The sequence below is a fragment of the Acartia tonsa genome, chromosome 1, assembly GCF_053477335.1.
Source record: "Acartia tonsa isolate MP-2025a chromosome 1, ASM5347733v1, whole genome shotgun sequence".
Classification (NCBI taxonomy): Eukaryota; Metazoa; Arthropoda; class Copepoda; order Calanoida; family Acartiidae; genus Acartia; species Acartia tonsa.
Genome location: NC_137260.1, coordinates 31,663,944 through 31,684,876, shown reverse-complemented (window position 1 = coordinate 31,684,876; position 20,933 = coordinate 31,663,944). Strand labels below are relative to the sequence as shown.

Sequence of the window (20,933 nt, the reverse complement as noted above, 5' to 3'; positions counted from 1 at the left end):
GTCTTTTGCTCAACTAGCCTCTAGAAGGAAAGTCCCAAATGAAATTTGTAATGGCTACTTAGTTCGGTTTTGTTAAAAATATTTTCATTTTAAAAGATCATCTCAATATCTCTGAAAATAGGCTCAGAACTTAAAATTTTAGTGTTTGGGGGGCCTTTTGCTCCACTAGCCCCTAGAAGGAAAGTCCCAAAATGAAATTTGTATTGGCTACTTAGTTCGGTTTTGTCAAAAAGTGTTTTCATTTAAAAAATCGTCTCAATATCTCTGAAAATAGGCTCAGAATTTAAAATTTTAGTGTTTGGGGGGTCTTTTGCTCCACTAGCCCCTTTAAGGGAAAGTCCCAAAATGAAATTTGTAATGGCTACTTAGTTTGGTTTTGTGAAAAAAGTTTTCATAAAAAAAATCATCTCAATATCTCTAAAAATAGGCTCAGAACTTAAAATTTTAGTGTTTGGGGGGCCTTTTGCTCCACTAGTCCCTAGAAGGAAAGTCCCAAAATGAAATTTGTATTGGCTACTTAGTTCGGTTTTGTTAAAAAGTGTTTTCATTAAAAAAATCGTCACAATATCTCTGAAAATAGGCTCAGAACTTAAAATTTTAGTGTTAGGGGGTCTTTTGCTCCACTAGCCCCTTTAAGGGAAAGTCCCAAAATTCAAGTTTTAAAGTTTTACAGGTAGATCCAATCATATAAGAGCGCTTACAAAAAGAATTAGGTTGATAACTATAAAAACAAGCCCAAACGGCCAGGGCAAAATTTGGTACTGAATTTCATTTCCTATAACTGTACATTACAAACTTCCCCCCCCCCCCCCTTACAATTATATCTAATGGACAAAAATACATTATAAAATAATATACCTACAGATGTTTTTATTTAATTTTATGATTTTCTAACATAAAAAAAGGCTTAACTTTCTAAATGAAATATTAAATAATAAAAATAAGAATGCATCAAAAAAAAATAAGCAAAGGGTAAGAGCTGTTATGACATTGGATTATTTTTAATTCATTTGTGCATTAAAGCAAAGATATATAAGGAGGAGGCGTATGTGTCACTATTAAAAACCCAATACAAAGAAACAGCGAAGAGGCGGCAGCTCATCGTCGCTGTCCCCCCCAAAAAATGATGGGGGATTCTGGTTACACCGTCATTTCTAAAAAGTTCCCCACTGCCCTACATTAATGCTATTGCCATGCATATATGCATTACCTCAGTGCTAATACTTGTTTGGCCTAATTCCTTTTGGTTGTAAAAGTGACACTCTCGCCTACCCTTTTTGTTATCTAAACTTCATGAGACATTGTAGAAAAAAAAATCTTAGGTATTGTTATTAACAAAGGGGGAGGTAGGTTGTGCTAAAATTCCGTAAAGGAGTGAGTTTTGAGGCTTAAAAATAGTAGTAGTACGATAATATTCACTAAATATGTGTATTCCTCATTAAAAAGAACTATAGACAAAGCTTTTTCTTTTAAAGTTAACATAAATTTTTATCGTTTTACCGCTGTTTTTTAAATTAAAACTCACAACCTTTACGAAATTTTAGCCCAACCTACTTCCTCTTTTTGTTAAATGAAAACATTACAGAAATCTATTAGAAAACTAACACATACCTTAACTACAATATTTCAATCTTTCAGATTTTCATTTGATACATTTTTAAAAGCAGGTTAAGAAAATAATGCTAAGCGAAACAATTTAAAATTATTCTAGCTAAACTTATACTTAATTTTTGGCTTAATTTTTTCAGATTTTTTTTCTCGTTTTAACAATTTTTCGCAAGAAATAAAACAAACATGATTTATACAACCTTGAAATAATAATATAATAAAATTATTCATCTTTAAATGATGCAAATTTTTTTAAACACATTCATACCTTCATCCATACTAAAAAATTATGTAAACATACATTTGATATTTGAAGTATTATAAAAAATAAGATAAATTATTTCTTCACAAGTACATTTATATATTCATAATCTAGATATTTATTAGAACAGGGCATAATTTACTAGCAGAGCACAAAATTAATGCCATGAAATTGAATGATTTTTTTTGTTGAGATGAAAGTAATGGAAAATTTGGCGACAATTGTTTACTAAAAAATGCATTCAAATATCAATCTATACCTAGCTAAAAGCATTTCTCAATAATTTTGATGAAAATTTTGTATGATTTTTGTTATTTTTTAAGTATGACTGAATGACTGGACTATAAAGCTTTTTGTTTTATAGGACTTAATAAATGAAAGATTTGACGGTACAAACCTGTAAACCATAACAAAGTTCAAATAACTTGTCCCTATGAATCTTTAAATAAGCAAAGTTATATAAAGTAATTGTTGAGTTAAGATTTTAGAAGCCCTGCAGGGTTATTGATAGTAACCCATCAAGCTAAATAAAAATTAAAATGTACCAAATATAATATCTGGCTTCAATGAAATAGTTTGATTTGAGCTTTTTAAAGGTTTAAAGGAAAATACCGATTTGTCAATAAAAGGATGAATTATGACTATTCCTGATTGAATGATTCTAGAAGTTTTCTTACTTTGCGCAAGCCTGGAGACCTCCAGGCCTCGCAAAGAGGAGGACAAAGGCTGGACTGAACACAATCTGGCAGGATTTCCGCACTTTCAGGACCAACAAAGCACCGATGGTCGGGCGGCAGTGGTCAGTGGTGGCCGTTTTGCTGGCTATTGATCGTTGCGTTTCGAAGACGACAGTGTTGCACGTAATCCATGTACGCGGCGCTCATCTTCTCGCTTTGATAGCGGACAAGACGCACCTGTTTGCGTACCTCGGGCGTCACCTGTCCTTTGAAGCCGCCTTTGCGCAGAAGGCTGTCAATAGTCTGCACTTTGTCCCATCCTTGCTGGGTGGCTACCTCAGGGAGGTAGGTGGCAGTCTTTTTGGACCCGCGCTCAGTTATGAACTCTATTCTAATGCCATGGATACCAATCTCCCAATCGAGATAGTCCTCGCCATCCTCAAATTCGCAAAGGATCGACACAGCCACTTTGAGATGAGGTAGCTCTTCCCGTGTCATCGGGGAGAATCGAGAGTCCTTCATCGCCGAGGTGATGGAGTACTCCCGGAGACCAGAATGAAGCTGCATCTCACTGAACGTGCCAATGCAGCCGCGGAGCCGCTCCTCTTTGCCAATTTTCCACGTGACAAACAGCGGAAAGTGGTCATTTGTGAAAGACGGGTTTTCTGGCGGGTGGAGATCATGCAGGTGACAGTAGAGCACGTCGAAGCAGAAGAAACACATCTCGGGACGGATGACCCGAAACCCGACTAGGTGTTGCTTGCGCGGAGACGGAGCATGATTGTTGGCCCACCCATTCGTACGCTTGTCTACTTTACCACTGCTTCCGCTACCACCCAAGCCGTTTTGGCGGTCCTCGCTCGAGTCCCGCCCATTCATTCTACCGCCGTTTCTCATGGACATTTTTAAATTTTTTCCTCTTCTACTTTTCTGTTTAACTTATTTGACCTGCAAATATAATAGAAATTAAAGTTTTAGGATGAAATATTTAAGTCAATTGATGTAACAAGAGATCATTAAAGAGAAGACCGTAAACGTTAAATTAAAACAAATCCCTACTTAGTAGTAATGGTAATCAAAATTGCCCGTTCTGAGGATAATAATTATTGATTAAAAAGTTTCTACACTAGTTTGAAAAAACTAAGTAATGAAGATTTAATTAAAAGTACCCAACATTCTAATATACCAACCCTGCTTTAAACTAAAGGTGGTGTGCAAAAAAATGCAGATATTTTTAAATTCATAGAACCGCTATGAACTCTACTTTTTTTTTTGGGGGGGGGGGGTATTTTTCATTTTTTTGGGAGGGGGTTGGGGGTATCCCACCCCCCAAGAAAATAGCTTAAAACGATCCCAGGACCAGTAGGTATATTCCCTGAAGAGTAGAGCCCAATCGGTTCAGTGGTTACTGAGATCTTAAGCTTCAGACAGACAGACAAACATCGTACTACTTTGTATTATAGATATCACGGTTCCTGTGCTACTAATAATTTAGGAACTATGTGGTAAAACGTCCCAAAATTTACTCGCAAGTCAAGTTTTGAGGCAGTTGGGACATTTTACTACGTAGCTCCCAAACTATATGTAGCACAGGAACCGTTCTTATATTTCCAAAAAGTAAAGTTCGTATTTTTTTTACTCCCTTTAAATAAAATTTGGAGCAGAGAATAATTTTAGGCACTCACCTTTAGGTTTTTGAGTAGACTATCACACACACACACACTCGCACACACACAAGGAAATACCTAAATTATTTAAATATCATTTCTTCGATATCTTTAAATCATTATATTGCTAAGAAGTTACTAATTTGATATTATCAATCTATTAACTTGGATTTAAGGATTAAGTTAATCATTTTATAAATGAAATACGATGTCTGTCTGCCTGTATGTGTCTGTAGCGATGGATATAGTTAACCGATGAACGGATAAAAAAAACCCAGCGTTAATGCAGCGGGATTCTAAGCAGTTTTGAAAAATATAATCTAAAATTTATTTACTATACCTGAAGTACTCAATTCACGCTATATTCATTCTTATTGTAAGATCACAATGAGCCTGTATAATTCTACTATTTGTCTACCATACACTTTTACAAGTTTATCTGAAAAAAAATACAATTTGATGTGTAATAATATTCATATTTCTAATAATAATGGTGTTTCCTTTTAAAAGGGGATTTTAACCATTAGACGAAATATTGATCACCCCCCCCCCCCTAAAAAAAAAACTGCATAACTTCTATAAATTAAATTATTGGTTGAAATGTTTTGAAACTGTTGGTTTGAACCAACCAACTCAGATTTTTAAAAGTATTTAATCCAACCAATGAGAAAACGTGTCTATGAAACAAGTGTAATTTACAGTCCAATATCCCCTTCGGCCTTATAGTTTAGAAATGAAGCTTAATGTCATAAAAACAGGAATTATCTTAAATATTAGGTATTATTTATCTTTAATGACAACCAATCCTTGAATAAAAGTAAATTTGTGTGTTTGAACCGCTGATTATTTGAACTGCTTTGGCTTTTTTATAACAAAGAATATTCTAAAATAGGAGAGTAGCCGCCATGATACACAATAAAAAAGATATTTAAACTCATCAAAAATAATATGTCTTTGTTCCTAACTTTACTTCGTATATTGATTAAGAATACTTAAGTATTAAACATACATAAAAAAATACGGGGGGGGGGGGGGATTTCTGTGCACGCTAGCGCGTTGAGGGGGAAATTACCAGTGTTTAATAGAATTTACCTTATATATTATTTATTAACAGAATATACCTAAAGAAACTAAGTTAGATAGGTAAAAAAAACCTTTTATTTAAGTAGCCTAACGCAAAAAGAAATGTGCTGTATAAATAGTAAATTTCTTTCCTTTGTAATTTGTTGTGATAAAATCTATTCTCATATATTTTCAAATATATATACTTTTCTTATAATAAAGATTTTTTGAAATTCCTTTCTTCAAGTATATATATAAATAATCAATTTTTATGCATATTTATAGTGTTTATAAATAAAATTTGTTTTAAGAATTTACAAATATATCAAAATATTCACTAAATTGCGAAATTTAACAACTTATTATAACAAATTAATTACTTAAAAACTTAATATTTTAAAATATATTCAAAATCTCTTTGAATGACTTCTTCTTATTGAACTCTAGTTCCCCATCTACCTCAATCGTTCCCCTTTTATTTCCTTACCCTCTCTTCTATCGAAAAAAAACTGTATTTTTCAAAATTTTGAAAAAAAAGCTCTCTTTCTCATTAGGTTGAGTAAAAAATTGCAAAAATTAAAAAATCAGAAATTAGGAAATACATCACTACATGATTTTGTCTATATTGAATTTTTCTTAATTGTACTGTCCTTTTACTTCCTTCCCTTTTTTTGTTTCTCTTTTTGCATATTTTCCCTCTCCTCCTTATTCCTCTTCCCATAATTAATGTTTGGTTTGGCCAAGTTTTCATAGACAATGACGACATTTGAGATTATTTTTTTAAACAAGTCATTAAAGATGACGATGGAGAACTTTAAATGCTTCTAACTGCCAAACGGCAGAACGTAATATGTTAACGCATAGGTATAACCGACATATTATTATTAGAAGGCCAAAAATAATCCCAAATAGCTATATCCTTCTATTACACCCAATGCGTGTCTAAAGAAAACATATTGCATTGAAGATACCTTTTTCGCGCATTTTTGTGTGCTGCGAAAACACAATAATGCTTGCAACTATAAATTGTTTTTTTTTTGCTATTTCATGTTTTTATAAGCTTTTTATCCTAGTTGTAATGTACGTTCAGCCGTTTGGCCATTAAAACAGACTTAAATTTTGTTTCTATGAATATTTCTTACACCAGCAACATTTTATCACAAAATCATAATGTCAAGGAAACAAGAAAAAACAAATCAAATAGTTTATAATGCATTATTTATATTGCATATGATAAAGTTGCAGTGGCGTGCGAAGCACTTTGTCTAGGGGGGACATTTTGAAGATTTTGTAAAATTTTGCCCCCCCCTAAATCAAGGTGCCCCGGGGGGGCACTTTGCTTTAGGGGGGGGCATTTTGATTATATATACTAATTTTAAATAAGGGCGTTTTAAGGGGTGGGATTATTTGATTATGGGCCTTCTAGTCCTTATCCCTTCTTCCCCATCCCTTCCCCCATCCCTATTTCCCATTTATATCCCCCATCTCTTCCCCCCCTCTCTTCTCCCCCATCCCTTCTCCCCACCCTGCAATGACCGAAGGGAAGGGAGCTAGAAAGCATCTTCGAAAAAAAAGTACAGAAGATAATTTAACCTTCCACCCCCCCCCCCACACACCACCACAAAACATTTTTTATGGGAGGAAGGGGAGGTTATAAAATCTCAGCAGAAATGATGAATAACCCCATTAAAAAAAATTTTGGGGGGGGAGATAAAAACACTCATTTTGGAAATAATTTACCAAAAATAAACCTAATATGTAGAACTGATTTTAAATATTTCTTTATTGTATGACAACAAGGATGACAACATCTATAAGTAGCAAAGCACAAAAAATCATTAATAAGAATATAGACAAGAAGATTTAAAGAGCATTAGTTTAAATAAATATATATTTTAGGTAGAAAAAGTCACAAATCCTTTTTCTTGTATGTTGTGTGATGACAGTCAAAGTAAATTACATACTAGATGCTCGGAACAACGAGAGATTTTATTTTTTTGATATTATAATCCACAAAAAAATGTATTGTGCTATAAAATCCAAAGATATAAAGAACTTTGTAAAAAATAAAAAAAAATACTTGTCCTTTCATCTACAGATATGAAAATCTCTTAGAAATATGGAAAACTTTGGGGTATAGTCTCTTTTGTGGCAACGCCTCTTAAGGGGCATTTCATCGTATTTTCATAGTAGCTTTTAATAGTTTCTTATAGGTTAAGTTAGGTTAGGTGATTTTCCCGCAGGGTTAGGCAATTGGCCCCACAGGGGCTATAAATAGGGGAAAAGCTACTGTGAAAATATGAAGAAATTAAGAGGCAATGTCACGAAAGGGACTATACCCGAAATTTGATTTTGATACCCTTAGCTACAAAAATTTTGTGAATTGGACCAAACAATGGGGGAATTGTGAAAGATACAAAATTGCCAAAAACGTCCTAAAAAGCAGTCCGACCTCCAGAAATTTCTAATATTTAATTATACTCCATAATGTTGGGAGTGTTAACATTAAGTTTTAGCCTTCTATCTTTAATTGCAGTTAAGAAAATTACATTTCCCCATTAGCATTACAAACTGACAGCCATATTTATTATAGAGAAGATAAAAAGTTATATCAACATATCCTACCCTCTTCAAATGGCAATTTAACAATATGTCAATTTTTTCGTGAAGTGGTGTTTCCAAGGATTTATTAGGGCAGTGTGCAAAGCGCACCAAAAATATTTATTTCCTCTTTGAACTAAAATCAATTAACTACAACAAGAGTGACGTATTTTAACAAGTTAGGAATATAGAATGTAGTTAGTTTTAAGGCTCTTTAATAAAATTGCCATAAAAAAAACATGTCTTTTTGTAAGGGTATGTACACAAAAAAATTATAAACTTATCCTGAACATCATATGACATCATATATAGTTATTCATTTAGACAGACATACAATGTTGAAAAAAAGGCTTAGATAAATATTAACGCTGTTTCATTTTTAAAAGCGAAGCTTTTCTATAATTAGGGTCGGTCCGTCCGTCCGTACGTCCGTCCGTCCGTCCGTCACGGATAGCTTTTTTCGTTAATTTAGACATGTTAGAATTGTCCTATCGATTTCAAATTTTGCATGGTGATTCCTTTAGTAGTTAGGTACAATTTAGAAAGCGTAGCAACTCTATAATCACTACCAAAATGTCCGTACGTCCATTTGAAACATGTTGATTTTTTTACTTTTTTAAATAGCTTTTTTCATTAATTTAGGCATGTTAGAATTGTCCTATCGATTTCAAATTTTGCATGGTGATTCCTATAATAGTTAGGTACGAGTTAGAAAGCGTAGCAACTCTATAATCATTACCAGAATGTCCGTACGTCCATTTTAAACATGTTGATTTTTTTTACATTTTTAATAACAAATTTGTATGTGACCTAATTATCCGATTGGTCTGATTTTTGGTATACTGATTCCTGGGACAACAAAGTACAATATTATAAGCGAAGCAACTCTATAATCAAGTCCTAAAAATGTAAGTATGTCCATAATCATTATCCTGTATCAAGCAGTTTTTCAACAAATTTACTTACAATTTTGCTTTGACTCTTATACATTCGCATTATGATTATTCAGTTCTGACGTTAAACAAGCGTTAATGTCAGTTTGTCCTACCGTTTCAGAGCTTCGCTTTTATGGATGTTGTCATCCTTGTTATTTAAATAACTTTTTGATTAAATATTTGATTTTTACAAATGTTTTTTCTTCAAATATGCAGGGAGGAGGGAAGGTGTTTTGGGCTATTTATTACACTAGTTCCAATATTTCATATAAACATTTTCTTATTCGTTAGCTCAACATCTTTTGGGACTTAAATGGAATATTGATTGGTTGGTTAATTAAGTTGAGTTTCCATACGTTTCATCCACTAATTGTAATTTATATAAGGGGTAATTTTGTGTATCATCATTGGGGATGTACAAAATTTCTTTGGTAAAAAGTTTATATTATACAAAAAAAGATACTTCCTATTAAGGTTAAATGAATAGTAACTGTCTGTTTGGCGCGAAGCGCCAAAAAATTTTTTTGTTGAGTATTTCTTGATCTTTTTTTTTGGAAATTGTTAGAGTTTTGCTTTTTGTAGGGTAGGGGGCAAAAAGGGGCATTTTTGTTTACCAGGGGGGGGCAAAACGGGGCATTTTTCAACATTTAGGGGGGGGCAGGGGGGGCGGTCGCTAGGGGGGGGCAGGGGGGGCGTTTTGGTTGCTAGGGGGGGGCGATTGCCCCAAACGCCCCCTTCGGTTCGCACGCCACTGTAAAGTTGAACCATTTTTATACAAAATGAGCTAAGAGATTCTTTTTAAAGGGTATAGGTAGCTAATATGGTTCTTGTAGAACCCATGTAGAAGCTTTAGCTTAATACAATAACATTGACCACTTACATTTTTGTAATCCCATAAGTTTTTTTATAGAAAAATTAATAGATTTCATTTTTAGCACCAATATTCTTGATCAAAAAATGGTGGTTAAGGAAGCGTTGTTTAAAAAATAATTTTCTTGATATAGGATGAAAATTAAAAATCGAGGTAATAGAGACTGTGCAGCAATAAAACGGCTATTTAAAAGTGCAATTTATATTCAGTTTCCTTTATTAGGTATATAGGAGATAGATTTTTAATATTCTTACTTTGCTTATAGACTTCTTGCCCTAATAGATGATTTTTAAAACATAATTTTCTCGTTTTTGGGAGGAAAAATAAAAAAAAGATTTACTAGAACCTATAAACAATACAAATGTCTACAGATTTATGCTTAAATTATAAATTTTAAGATAACAGAAATATAGTTTTTAAAAATAAATGAAGCCAAAAAATTCTAAATTTTTTTGGTCTTCGATAGAGACCAAGCGATTCAAACCGCTTATAACGCATATTTCACATATCTACACATCTCTGATTCCGTCCGTATTGGCCTGTCTAAACACACGCACACACACACGCACACACACACATACACAAAGACAGCTGATTCCGTCCGTATTGGCCTGTCTATACACACGCACACACACACGCACACACACATACACAAAGACAGCTGATTGCCCGGTAAATATGTAAAATGTAAATAAACAACTGTTCAGTGTTCGTATGCTTGTTGACGTTGCTTTTGATATACATAGTTTGGTTGTGAATTTTTTATATTTTATTTCATTCAAATAGCATATAGTGAATTGTTTATGATTTGGTTTTTGAAATATGTCAAGACATTTGCAATATTTTACCTACTGAATGATATTTTAAAATTTATAAGGTTTGATTGATACTTTTTTTCAGAAAGTAAAAATGGATTACGACGCGTTTGCTTCTTTGAACCCTTATAGATGTAAGTTCATTATTAGATAAAATACCTACTCTTTCAATTAGCATATTTTGCAATCAACAAAAAAAACCTTTTAAATTAGATTTAGATGAATCTAATCCGTCAGTTATTGTAGGTGTATATATATAGGCTGATTAAAAAGGAGACAATCCACGATCGAATGAGCTCTAAAGTGATTCCAGCTGCTAATTGAAGTACTTTTTGTTTTTTATTACATCAAATGCTGTTAAATGCAGAAGTACATTAATCAAACTGTTTACATTATTACAATTTACTCCTTTTGCTAAATATACATTTCTTATCGAAAATGAATACTTTTGTAACTAAATATATTGCATGATTACATATTTTAACTTTTCACACTTCTTCAAATTTTTATATCAAGACAATATTAGAACTAAACTTTTAGCTCTAAACAATGAAACCCGGCAGTAAGTCAATACTATTGTAAAATTGTCGCGCACATTTAAAGAAGATTAAAGGGTTACTGTTTAATTCTAGGTTTCATAACTTTATTTACCTACCCTTTCTTTCCTTTTTAAATTCAAGGAAATTTTGATAGATAAACAAGATATTTGTATTTTAATCTAACATCGAAAGCTAATAGCTTTGTATACTTAGTAACTTAATGGCTACTCTATTAGTTCTTAGGTGCCCATATATAAAAATAATCAGGGGTACCACGAGTTTCTGGAATCTGTGGTTCTCTAGATTTTATTAATATTAAAAAAATAGTATTCGAAAATGTTACTTTTATGTTGCTATTCTACTCTTTCATTCCATCTACATATCTGTTTCTCCTATTTTTGTATTAAATAAGGACGCTTGTTTTAAATATTGTTATTGTTAAACAAAACTCCTAAACAATTGTGTATCATGTCAATTTCTCATTTATTTGTCTGAAAGTAATATTTAAGGGGGGCGGTGGGGTGGAGGGGTTACTACGTTCATTCTGTTCGGAAACCGTGATCAAAATGGGCTAAATATTGATCTAGAATCTTGTAACTTGGTGCATATGCCTAGTCTATTAGGTACTAGATCTAAATTGAAAAAAGTCCATTTTTAAAAATTTTTAGGTTAGGTTTGGTAAGAAGAACTGCGGAAATGGGTTTTCTAGGCTTTTTGGTCTATTTTTGTGTAGAGACTTACTTTAATTGTTTTTTTTTCTTCTCGAAAACACTGTGTCTATTCTTAAGGACATTAATTAAAATAATTCGGCAAATCGGAGGCCAACCCCATAGGGATAAGGGAGATGCCTACAGGGGTTAAGTGTAAGTGTTTCGTAGCCGGAGCTGGGAGCCGGGAGCAGCAACATATTTGGTGGATCCGGAGACGTATTTTTCGTTAAAAACGGCTCCGGCTCCAGATTAGCTAAAAGTGATTTTTTAAAGTAATAATATATATTGGCAACGGTCTATTTCCATATAATAAACTGAAAAACTATTGTTACTTAACAAATAGACACACATCCTTCTACTTTTATATAGCTTTAATCAAATAAAAGCAAAATATTTTATATTATTTATTTTATTTTATCAATTTCAATAATGAACAAAAATTGATATATTAATTTTAAGGTAGGAGCCGGAGCCGCATCAAAATTAAACGGCTCCGACACCCTGCCTAACCTAATATAAAGAATTTTTGTAGCGAAGCTACTCTATAATTCACTTTGTCCGTCCGTCAGTCCGTCAGTCAGTCCGTAACGCTATGGGGGAAATGGGATTTACTCAGCTCCTATAAAAGATAGAGAGCTGAAATTTTTTGACAACATTCCCACCATTAAGGAGCACAATTAACTATAAAACATCAATGGCGGTCGGACGGCTTTTTAGCAGGTTTTAGGCTATTTTTTTATTTTCAACATTTTTCCTCATATCTTTGGTGTTTATGGTCCGATTTTCAAAATTTTTTCAGTTAAAGATATCAAAATTAAATTTTCCGTCGTTTGGAGAACCAACAATGACGGTCAGACTGCCTTTTTGCAGGTTTTTGACTATTTTTATATTTTTTACATTTTCCACCATATCTTTGGTGTTTATGGTCCGATTTTCAAAATTTTTTCAGTTAAAGATATCAAAATTAAATTTCCCGTCTTTTGAAGAAAACAACAATGACGGTCAGACTGCCTTTTTGCAGGTTTTTGGCTATTTTTATATTTTTACATTTTTCCCCATATCTTTGGTGTTTATGGACCGATTTTCAAAATTTTTTCACTTAAAGATATCAAAATTAAATTTCCCGTCATTTGAAGAAATCAACAATGACGGTCAGACTGCCTTTTTGCAGGTTTTTGGCTATTTTTATATTTTTTATATTTTCCCCCATATCTTTTGTGTTTATGGATCGATTTTCAAAATTTTTCAGTTAAAGATATCAAAATTAGATTTCCCGTCGTTTGAAGAAAACAACTATGACCGTCAGTCCCATCCACGAATTTTTGTGCTTCGCTACTTATGGATGTTGTCATCCTTGTTTTATTTACAATTAGTACGTATTGCACAAGGCTTATGTACCAAGTTTCAAAATCTACCTCCATATTTTGTCCATTTTACTCACAGATTACAAATAAACGGCACCGTTTACTACCCCTCCCCTTATGTAAAGTCAATGTATGCCCTAATTAATGCCTATATGCAGTATTAGTAATGAAACATAATCATCGTTTTTTTTTTTAAAAGGGATAGTTGCATGAAGTGCATTTTAAAAAATATTGTTAATTTTTTTCTTTTTAAATAATATAGTAATGCATAATATAAAGTTATTGATTAAAATTAAAAGATTTGGCCAGGGATTTTCCTAAAAAAAAATGACTTTTTCATTTTTATTTTCAAAGTTTTTACATGTTATATACCTATGGCAAAATCATTTGATACAACTTTTGATCGCGTTTACTAATTAATACCTAGAGCTTTTAACTTTTTATACAACAAAATAATTAGGTACAAGAGTATTCTATGATATGTATATTTTTGTAATATTGATGTAAAACTTACAAAGGAGTATATATATAAATATGTTTATATTGTATGGTTAGTTAGTTTGTGGAGATAATGTGTATATCGTCAGGAAACCAGATGGTTTTCTTTATTTTTTAAAAGTACCTATCCATAGAAAACCTGTCCTATGAAGAACCGGATGTTATTTTTTATGTTCTTTAACTTTAGAGAACTTGCCCTAAGGGAACCTCGGTTCATTTTTATATAACTCTTGTGAATTATTGTCAAACAAAAAAAGTTTGGTCAGGTCAAAGTTAAAAATTCTTTTACACATAATCATATCTATCCAATGCCTAATATATTCTACTAAGGCATATTTAAGTACACTACTCAAAGTACCTTAACTCTTTAAATGCACTTCGTGCTTTTTTTCTCCAATAGGTCATTGATTTTTTATTTTGATATAGGATACATGAATGGTTCATCTAATAAACTTGCTACCAATGCATTAATTCACTAAATTTACAAAATGTAGCCATACTTTTCTTTCTATTTAGCTGACCCAGTCAGAAAGCCAGGCATAGTACAGCGCCCAGAAGATGAACATCCAGATGCAGGTACTGTTTTTGGATGCTTGCGTAGTAATCCTATTATATAAAGTATTTTTTTGTCTTTAGCGAAGGATCTTGCTAACCGCTGAACTGATATTGTACTCCTTTACAATAAATTTTGTTATAGGTCCAGGGAAGGTTTTTACCTATAATTGGGGAGTGTATCTTCACCCTCCCAATTAAAGGTTACCCCCCAAAATAAACTAGGTATTTTCTTTTTAAAACTCAAATTGAAAGATGGAGGTAGCCGGGTCGAATTTGCCCTCTAACCTTAAGTATCCCTAGAGGTTCTAGGGGCTTCGCCTCTAGTTAGTAATGAAGTAAATTGTAGTTTTGCTTAATTTAATTTTTTCATAAGAAATGTTGTATACCGCTATCAAGTATGAATGAAATATTAAATATACCTATATAATTTTTAGTTCCAAATATCCCAATTTTGGTGGAAACATAAGGGAAATAGCACTTAGAATGAAAATTATGTAATGTAATTTGGCAAGATAGGTATACCTAATTTTTTTTAAATGGGAGGGGGCGGTCGTGTACTTTTTGAAACTAAACTACAACTCAACTTTAAAAAAGGTTTACATCAATGAAAGGGAACTATCCACATACGGGAGCAAGTGATTCTAAGCACCTTCCAGCATTGATCCTTAGTATTTTTTTAGTGAATATACTAGTTATCAACTAAAAAGTTTGGTTTTATATGAAAAAAACTTTAAAATGTAAATCGTTTTTTGATCCAATATCATCAAATGCTTTTTGAGTTCAAAGGACAAAATAAAATAACACGGCAGAAAAGCATTAAATGCTGTAAATTGCAAAAGTACTTAGATTAAACTGTTTACAATATTACATGGTACCAACCCTTTTTCTACATAAACATTTTTAATCAAAATAATATACTTTTGTGTAAAAGCTTTAAAAAGCAGTTTGAAACATCAAAACATTTGATAATATTGCACCAAAAATGCTTTGCTTTTAAATTTTTTTTCATATAAAACTAGGGATGGCAATCCGTCAAATTTTTGGACCGGATTCAGATTCTTACAAGAATCCGTCCAAAAAAATAGCGGATTCTCGTGGATTCCAGATTCTAGCAATATTTTAAAAGGCTTTTTAAAAAATTGAAAATTTAATTGCTACATATGTCCTAAAAATTAACGTTCTTGGTGTTTTCTATAATTCACTTCCGAGAATCGAACAAGATTTTAAAAGATGTTATATATACCTAGCGGCTTTGCCCCCAGCCTCTAGGAGCTGTGAACCAACTTCCCCAATAAACAAAAAAAAAATTTTTTGTGAGAGGGGGGGTTGGGGGTGTACCATCCTCCAAGAAAATAGCTTAAAACCACCACAGGACCAATAGGTATATACCCTGAAAAGTAGAATCCGATCGGTTCAGTGGTTACCAAGATCTTAAGGGATGGACAGACAGACACACAGGCGGACGGACAGACATCATTCTACTTTGTGTTATAGATGATAATAATGACAAGTATTAAAAACTCTAGGCTCTAATTTTAGTCTACCAACTAGCGGCTTCGCCCCTAGAGGCCTCTAGTGGCACTTTGAATGTTTTTTTTTTTATTTGAAATATCTAATTAGAGAAATAATTGGTTTATGCTTCGTTCAAGTCTCTTTTTGGGGAGGGTTATTTTTTCTAGGGGCGATTTCTCTTGGGAGGGTGGTGGTACCCTCCCCAAAATAGTTGAAAACCTTCCCTGGACCTATGAGAAGCTACCCTGTTATGGAGAACCCGATCGGTTCAGCGGTTAGTGAGATCCTTTGGTACAAACACACAGACAAACAGACATCCTGTTACTTTAGTATAAGGATTAAGAATCCGAATCCGCTATTTAAAAACGGTTTCCGGATTCAGATTCCAAAATTGGCCAAAAAATTAGGCGGATTCCGGATCCCAGATTCAGATACGGATTGCCAACCCTATATAAAACCATGGTGATACCTAACTTTTTAGTCGATAAACCAAATAATAAACTTAAACCTAGTATATTCACTAAAAAAATACTATGGATAAATGCTGGAAGGTGCTTAGAATCACTTGCTCTCGTTCGTGGATAGATCCCTTTGGCATGGCTGTTGTTTTAAAGAATTTGGAACTGAACAAAAAAAGTTTCTCTCAGAAGGTTAAAAATTATCTAAATGGCAGTTTTTGAAATAAGACAAAAATTTACGGCGGTTTTCGGCAAAAACAGCAGTTCTGCCGCCGTCTCCCCACGGAAAAAGCAAATGCTATGCCTAATTTCAGTGCTTTAACTCTTTTTTGGGGTTATTTGCTTTGACAAAGTTACAAACCTTAAACCTTACCTGGACCTATGATAAATTTTACTGTACAGAAAAACCTTCTCTGTCCAGTATTTATCAAGATACAGACATACAGACTTACACCCTATTACTTGTATATAATAATATATAAATACTACACTGGGACTAATAAATTCATTTCAAAAGAAAAAAGGTCTTGCAAAAAGTCTTTATTTAAAACAAAAAAACACATATTAAAATAACTAAAGGGGTAGTTGCACGAAATGCATTTAAACTTAAATTTAGTGAACTGCTAATTTTTCCCTTTTTAATAGTTTGAACTACATTTTAATTTCTACCATGTAGTTTTAATATCAAGAAATGAAAATCGTATTCTTGTGATATATACAATGGATATAGTTGGCTTATTTTCACAAAACAGCACATTGACTATTTTTGTGATATCTTATTGTTTGGTATTTATTGTAGGGTTGGCAATCCGTCCAATTTTTGGACCTGATTTGGATTAGAATGCTTACAAAAATCCGCCCAAAAATGAAACAGATCAATCCGTGGATTCCGGATTTTTTTTTGACGGATTCCAGATCTTCAGATCTCGGATTCTAGCAATATTTTAAAAGGCCCCTTTTAAAATAAATTAGGGAATTAAATTTTATCGGGTACTGGGAAGAATCTAAAGCAGCGTTTTTTCATACTTTTACAAAAGCTTTTCTCCTATTTCTAGACCCTACATCGCCCATTTGCTAACCCTTACTCAACCTAACCTAACTTTGTTAAAAATTAAAATATATATTTAGACAAAAAAACTCAAGATGCTGATTTTAGCTTAACAATTAACATCCGAATCCGCTATTAAAATAACGGATTGCGGATTCAAATATTTCCATAAATTGAACAGATTCCGGATTGGATTGCCAACCCTAATTTATTGTAATACAAAGTTATATATGTTTTATGGTATACTCGTAACTTCTGCTCGAAATCATTTTTTGCACTTCATGCAACTTTCCCTTTACCAAAGATACTAAACTTATTTCTTCTGTGTTTTTTAGGCTGATGTTGTTGACAACGAACAACCTTAAGGCGGTGGCAAAGGTCTGAATGAGGTACAGCTGTAGTCGGCGGTCAAGCCGCCAGAGGAGACAAGAGCGAGGTGTTGAGACTCTGTGTGGGACTTGTCAATGGGACTGTTAAGTAAGTTTTTAGATAGATAGATAGACGGGCAGCATTCGATAGCTAAAAACGGTAGACACCGAATGAATGGACAAATGAAGTAGAGATTTTTGGTCAATTTAAAAGAATGAAAAAATAGATGTAAGTAGCTTGGATTTATAGTCAGGGGTCAGATAAAGTACCTAATCAATATTATTAAGAGTAATTTCAAATGATAAGTTGTTAGGTATTTAAAACCAATTTTTGAACTTAAAACTAGTGAAAATTCTTTTCATATTATTGCACTTAAATCTAACTCGATCAATTAAGATTTAAATGCATTTTTTATGGTCTAGTCTGCTTTTTTTATACACTGATAGTTTGTACAACCTGATCAATATCTTTACTTTCAGGAATGTCAATAGGATAACCTTACTCGTCATTCACCTGCCCACAAATCTAGATAAACTTTGGCAAGAATGTGCTGACTACACAGGCAAATGGGACCAAATGCGGGGACACCGGGACGAACACCTACCCAAAGCAGTAGTTATTTGTTAAAATGTTCTTTTTTCTTTTCGCTAAAAACTGATTTAAATCATATGACGTTTGTATATTTCCATTGAAGGGATACTTGCATGAAGTGCATTTGACAAGATTGATTGCAAGCAAAAATTACAAGAATATCATCTAACATAATTAATTTTTTATTACAATAAATAGCAATCAATTAGACACCATCAAAATAGTCATCAGAATGTTTTTGTGAATACAGGACAGCCATTTAAAATGCAAAAATCCAAAAAATATGATTTTCAAGTCTTGATATTTTTAAAACTACCTTGTAGAAAATTTAAATTCTTTCAAATACCTATAGATCAAAAAGATGTAGGTAGTTTAAACTATTGAACATAAAAAAATATGCAGTTCAATAAATTCAAGTTTAAATGCACTTTGTGCAACTACCCCTTATCGTTTCTTCCTTGCTTTCCTTGATTAATGTCAATTGCTTTATCGGTGCTTTCCCTAAAAGTGCCTGCATGTATTCCCATGACTTTACCCTACTACGGGAATACAGTATCCAATATAACTTAACCTGACCTAAACAAACGAAAAATCAACCCCCCTTTTTTCCAATTTACTTCAAAGTAGGGGAAGGGGGTTGGCGATAATCTGTGCTTGACTAGGCGCTTTTAGGGGAAACCGCTGATGTTATTCTTTACTTTTTCCTTTTGAGTAGACAAATACATTAGGTTGTAGATCAATCTTTCATTGTGATTTTAAAAAATATTTTAATAAAAGTACCCAGGTATATTACGGGTTAGGACAATCGACGAAAAATTTATGTACAACCACAATTTCAATATACAAAATTGCTCCTTTGTAGATTTAAATTAAGTTTTGACACCTATGGTTTGTAAAATTCAATTAAGATTCTATTAGGTTCCCAAATTTTTTTTTTTAAGTACAATTAATATTAATCTAATCTTACCCACCTTAAAGTGGATAATAATTTTTATGGGAAGTAAAGGTGTGTAAAGGGGGGATTTTAAATGCAACCATTTCGTAATTAATTTGCAAATGGCACTTAGAATCCGAATTTCGTTATGAAAATCCTATGTAGGTCTCTTTTCACTAAATTGAACAAAAAGTTGCAAAAGTAAAGGCTGTCGGCTCAGCCGTTAGGCCGTTTTCGGCTATTTTCCCATAAAAATGTCACAAGCCCTATCTAAACATCATACTCTTGGCCTCTCCTAGCCGTTTACATCTTGTTCTAGCCGGTAGCGACTGCTACTAGAAATTGAAAAAAAAATGGTAATTGGCATCATTAAACACGAAGCCGCTATCGGTTACTTCTACAACTTTTTGTTTAAATTAGGGAAAATAGATCTACCAAAGATTACGCATGCCAAGTTTCATAACAAAATTCGAATTCTAAGCGACATATGCGCATTGATTACAAAATGGTTGCATCAACCCCCCCCCCCCCCCTTAATTTGAGCTCTTTCTTTAATTCTTTATATTGTCTTGTTCCTTTATTCCTGTGAATTCATGTTCAATTATGTAATGCTCTCGTGATAGTTTTTTTGTTGAATTTTTTATTTAGTTGCACAGCTACTTCATATATATAATATACTAGCGGCTACGCCCCTAGAGGCCCCTAGGGCACTTGAGGAGGGAGGAGTCGAATTTGATAACCCAATTTCTTATTTTAGATTTTAAGAGAAAGTACCTACCTATTAAAAAAAATTTTGAAGGTGGAAATTTTTTTTTTGGAGGGGTTATTTTTCATTTTTTTTTTGGGGGGGGGGGAGGGTTAGGGGTGTTCCACCCCCCCAAGAAAAGTTATAAATCTTCCTGGGACCTATGAGAAGCTACCCAGTTAAGGAGAACCCGATCAGTTTAGCATTTAGCGAGATCCTTTGGTACAAATAAACAGACAAACAAACAGACACACAGACTAAGATCCTTTTACTTTATTATAAGGACTAGCGGCTACGCCCCTAGAGGCCTCTAGGGGCACTTGAGAAGGAGAGAGTCGAATTTAATAACCCAATTTGAAATTTTTTATTTTAGATTTTAAAAGAAAAAGTAAAAAAAAATTGGGGGGGGGGGCGAAATTTTTAATTTTAATTAAACAAAATTCAAACAATTTTTTTTGGGGGGGGGGGATTTTTGGGGGTTTGGGGTGTCCCACCCCCCAAGAAGTAGTTATAAACCTTCCCGAGACCTATGAGAAGCTACCCTGTTAAGGAGAACCCGATCGGTTCAGCAGTTAGCGAGATCCTTGGTACAGACACACAAACACCCTGTTACTTTAGTATAAGGATTATCAAACTGTAATACTGAAGACCATGTATAACATAGTATTACACACAATATTCAGCGACTATTAAGATAAAAATCATAGAATTAAAACCAGTTTTGCTTGCCGATACCTTCAGCCCCTCACTTTAATATCCAGAAAGCTGTGTATTAAATTCTAAATTGTTAAGTATTTGTTATGTAATACACTTATTGATTGAAATAAATACACCATTTAGAAAGTAATATTTTAATTAAAGCGTGGCGACTCTACAATCCTAATATCTCAGTAAGTCTGTTAAGAATTACTTTTTGATATAGTTTTTTTTAGCAATGATAATTTATAAATTACTCTAAAATTTACTTTGTCTAAGATCGAATTTATTTACCAAAGATTGCATAGGTACAATTCCCCGATCTTGGACGACAATTTCACCATTGGGAAAAGAAATAAAATTTACATAGGTATATTAGGTATAATTTGATATAATTACATCAGCATTCCGATAAT

General features: G+C 33.0%; 2 protein-coding genes and 1 long non-coding RNA gene across 10 annotated transcripts in view; 1 reads left to right on the top strand and 2 right to left on the bottom strand.

Annotated features, from left to right (window-relative positions):
* EloB (transcription elongation factor elongin B) overlaps positions 1–20,933 on the bottom strand; it is a 178,932-nt gene that overhangs the window by 7,014 nt on the left and 150,985 nt on the right. The window lies entirely within an intron of this gene.
* Positions 893–4,656, bottom strand: LOC145329550 (uncharacterized protein CG5902). Of its 5 annotated transcripts, none has more exons than XM_080173842.1 (5): positions 4,555–4,656; positions 4,233–4,292; positions 2,483–3,495; positions 2,130–2,267; positions 893–1,887 (listed from the first exon to the last, which is right to left on the bottom strand). In XM_080173842.1, the coding sequence occupies exon 3, from the start codon at positions 3,448–3,450 to the stop codon at positions 2,671–2,673; it is 780 nt and encodes a 259-aa protein (XP_080029968.1). In that variant the 5' UTR covers positions 3,451–3,495; positions 4,233–4,292; positions 4,555–4,656; the 3' UTR covers positions 893–1,887; positions 2,130–2,267; positions 2,483–2,670. The 5 variants fall into 5 exon arrangements, with proteins under 5 accessions (XP_080029968.1, XP_080029960.1, XP_080029952.1 ...); XM_080173834.1 differs by having other exon boundaries at positions 2,130–2,236; XM_080173826.1 differs by having other exon boundaries at positions 2,130–3,495.
* Positions 10,522–20,664, top strand: LOC145317327 (uncharacterized). 3 transcript variants are annotated; one of them, XR_013878970.1, is made up of 5 exons: positions 10,522–10,632; positions 14,126–14,185; positions 17,518–17,659; positions 18,031–19,030; positions 19,620–20,664. It is a non-coding gene; the product is annotated as an uncharacterized LOC145317327 (long non-coding RNA). The 3 variants fall into 3 exon arrangements; XR_013878971.1 differs by having other exon boundaries at positions 10,523–10,632; positions 18,031–18,634; positions 18,858–20,664; XR_013878969.1 differs by having other exon boundaries at positions 10,525–10,632; positions 18,031–20,664.

Coding starts and splice junctions, on each gene's coding strand:
- LOC145329550 (XM_080173826.1), bottom strand. CDS start 3,450: ATGTCCATGAGAAACGGCGGTAGAATGAATGGGCGGGACTCGAGCGAG.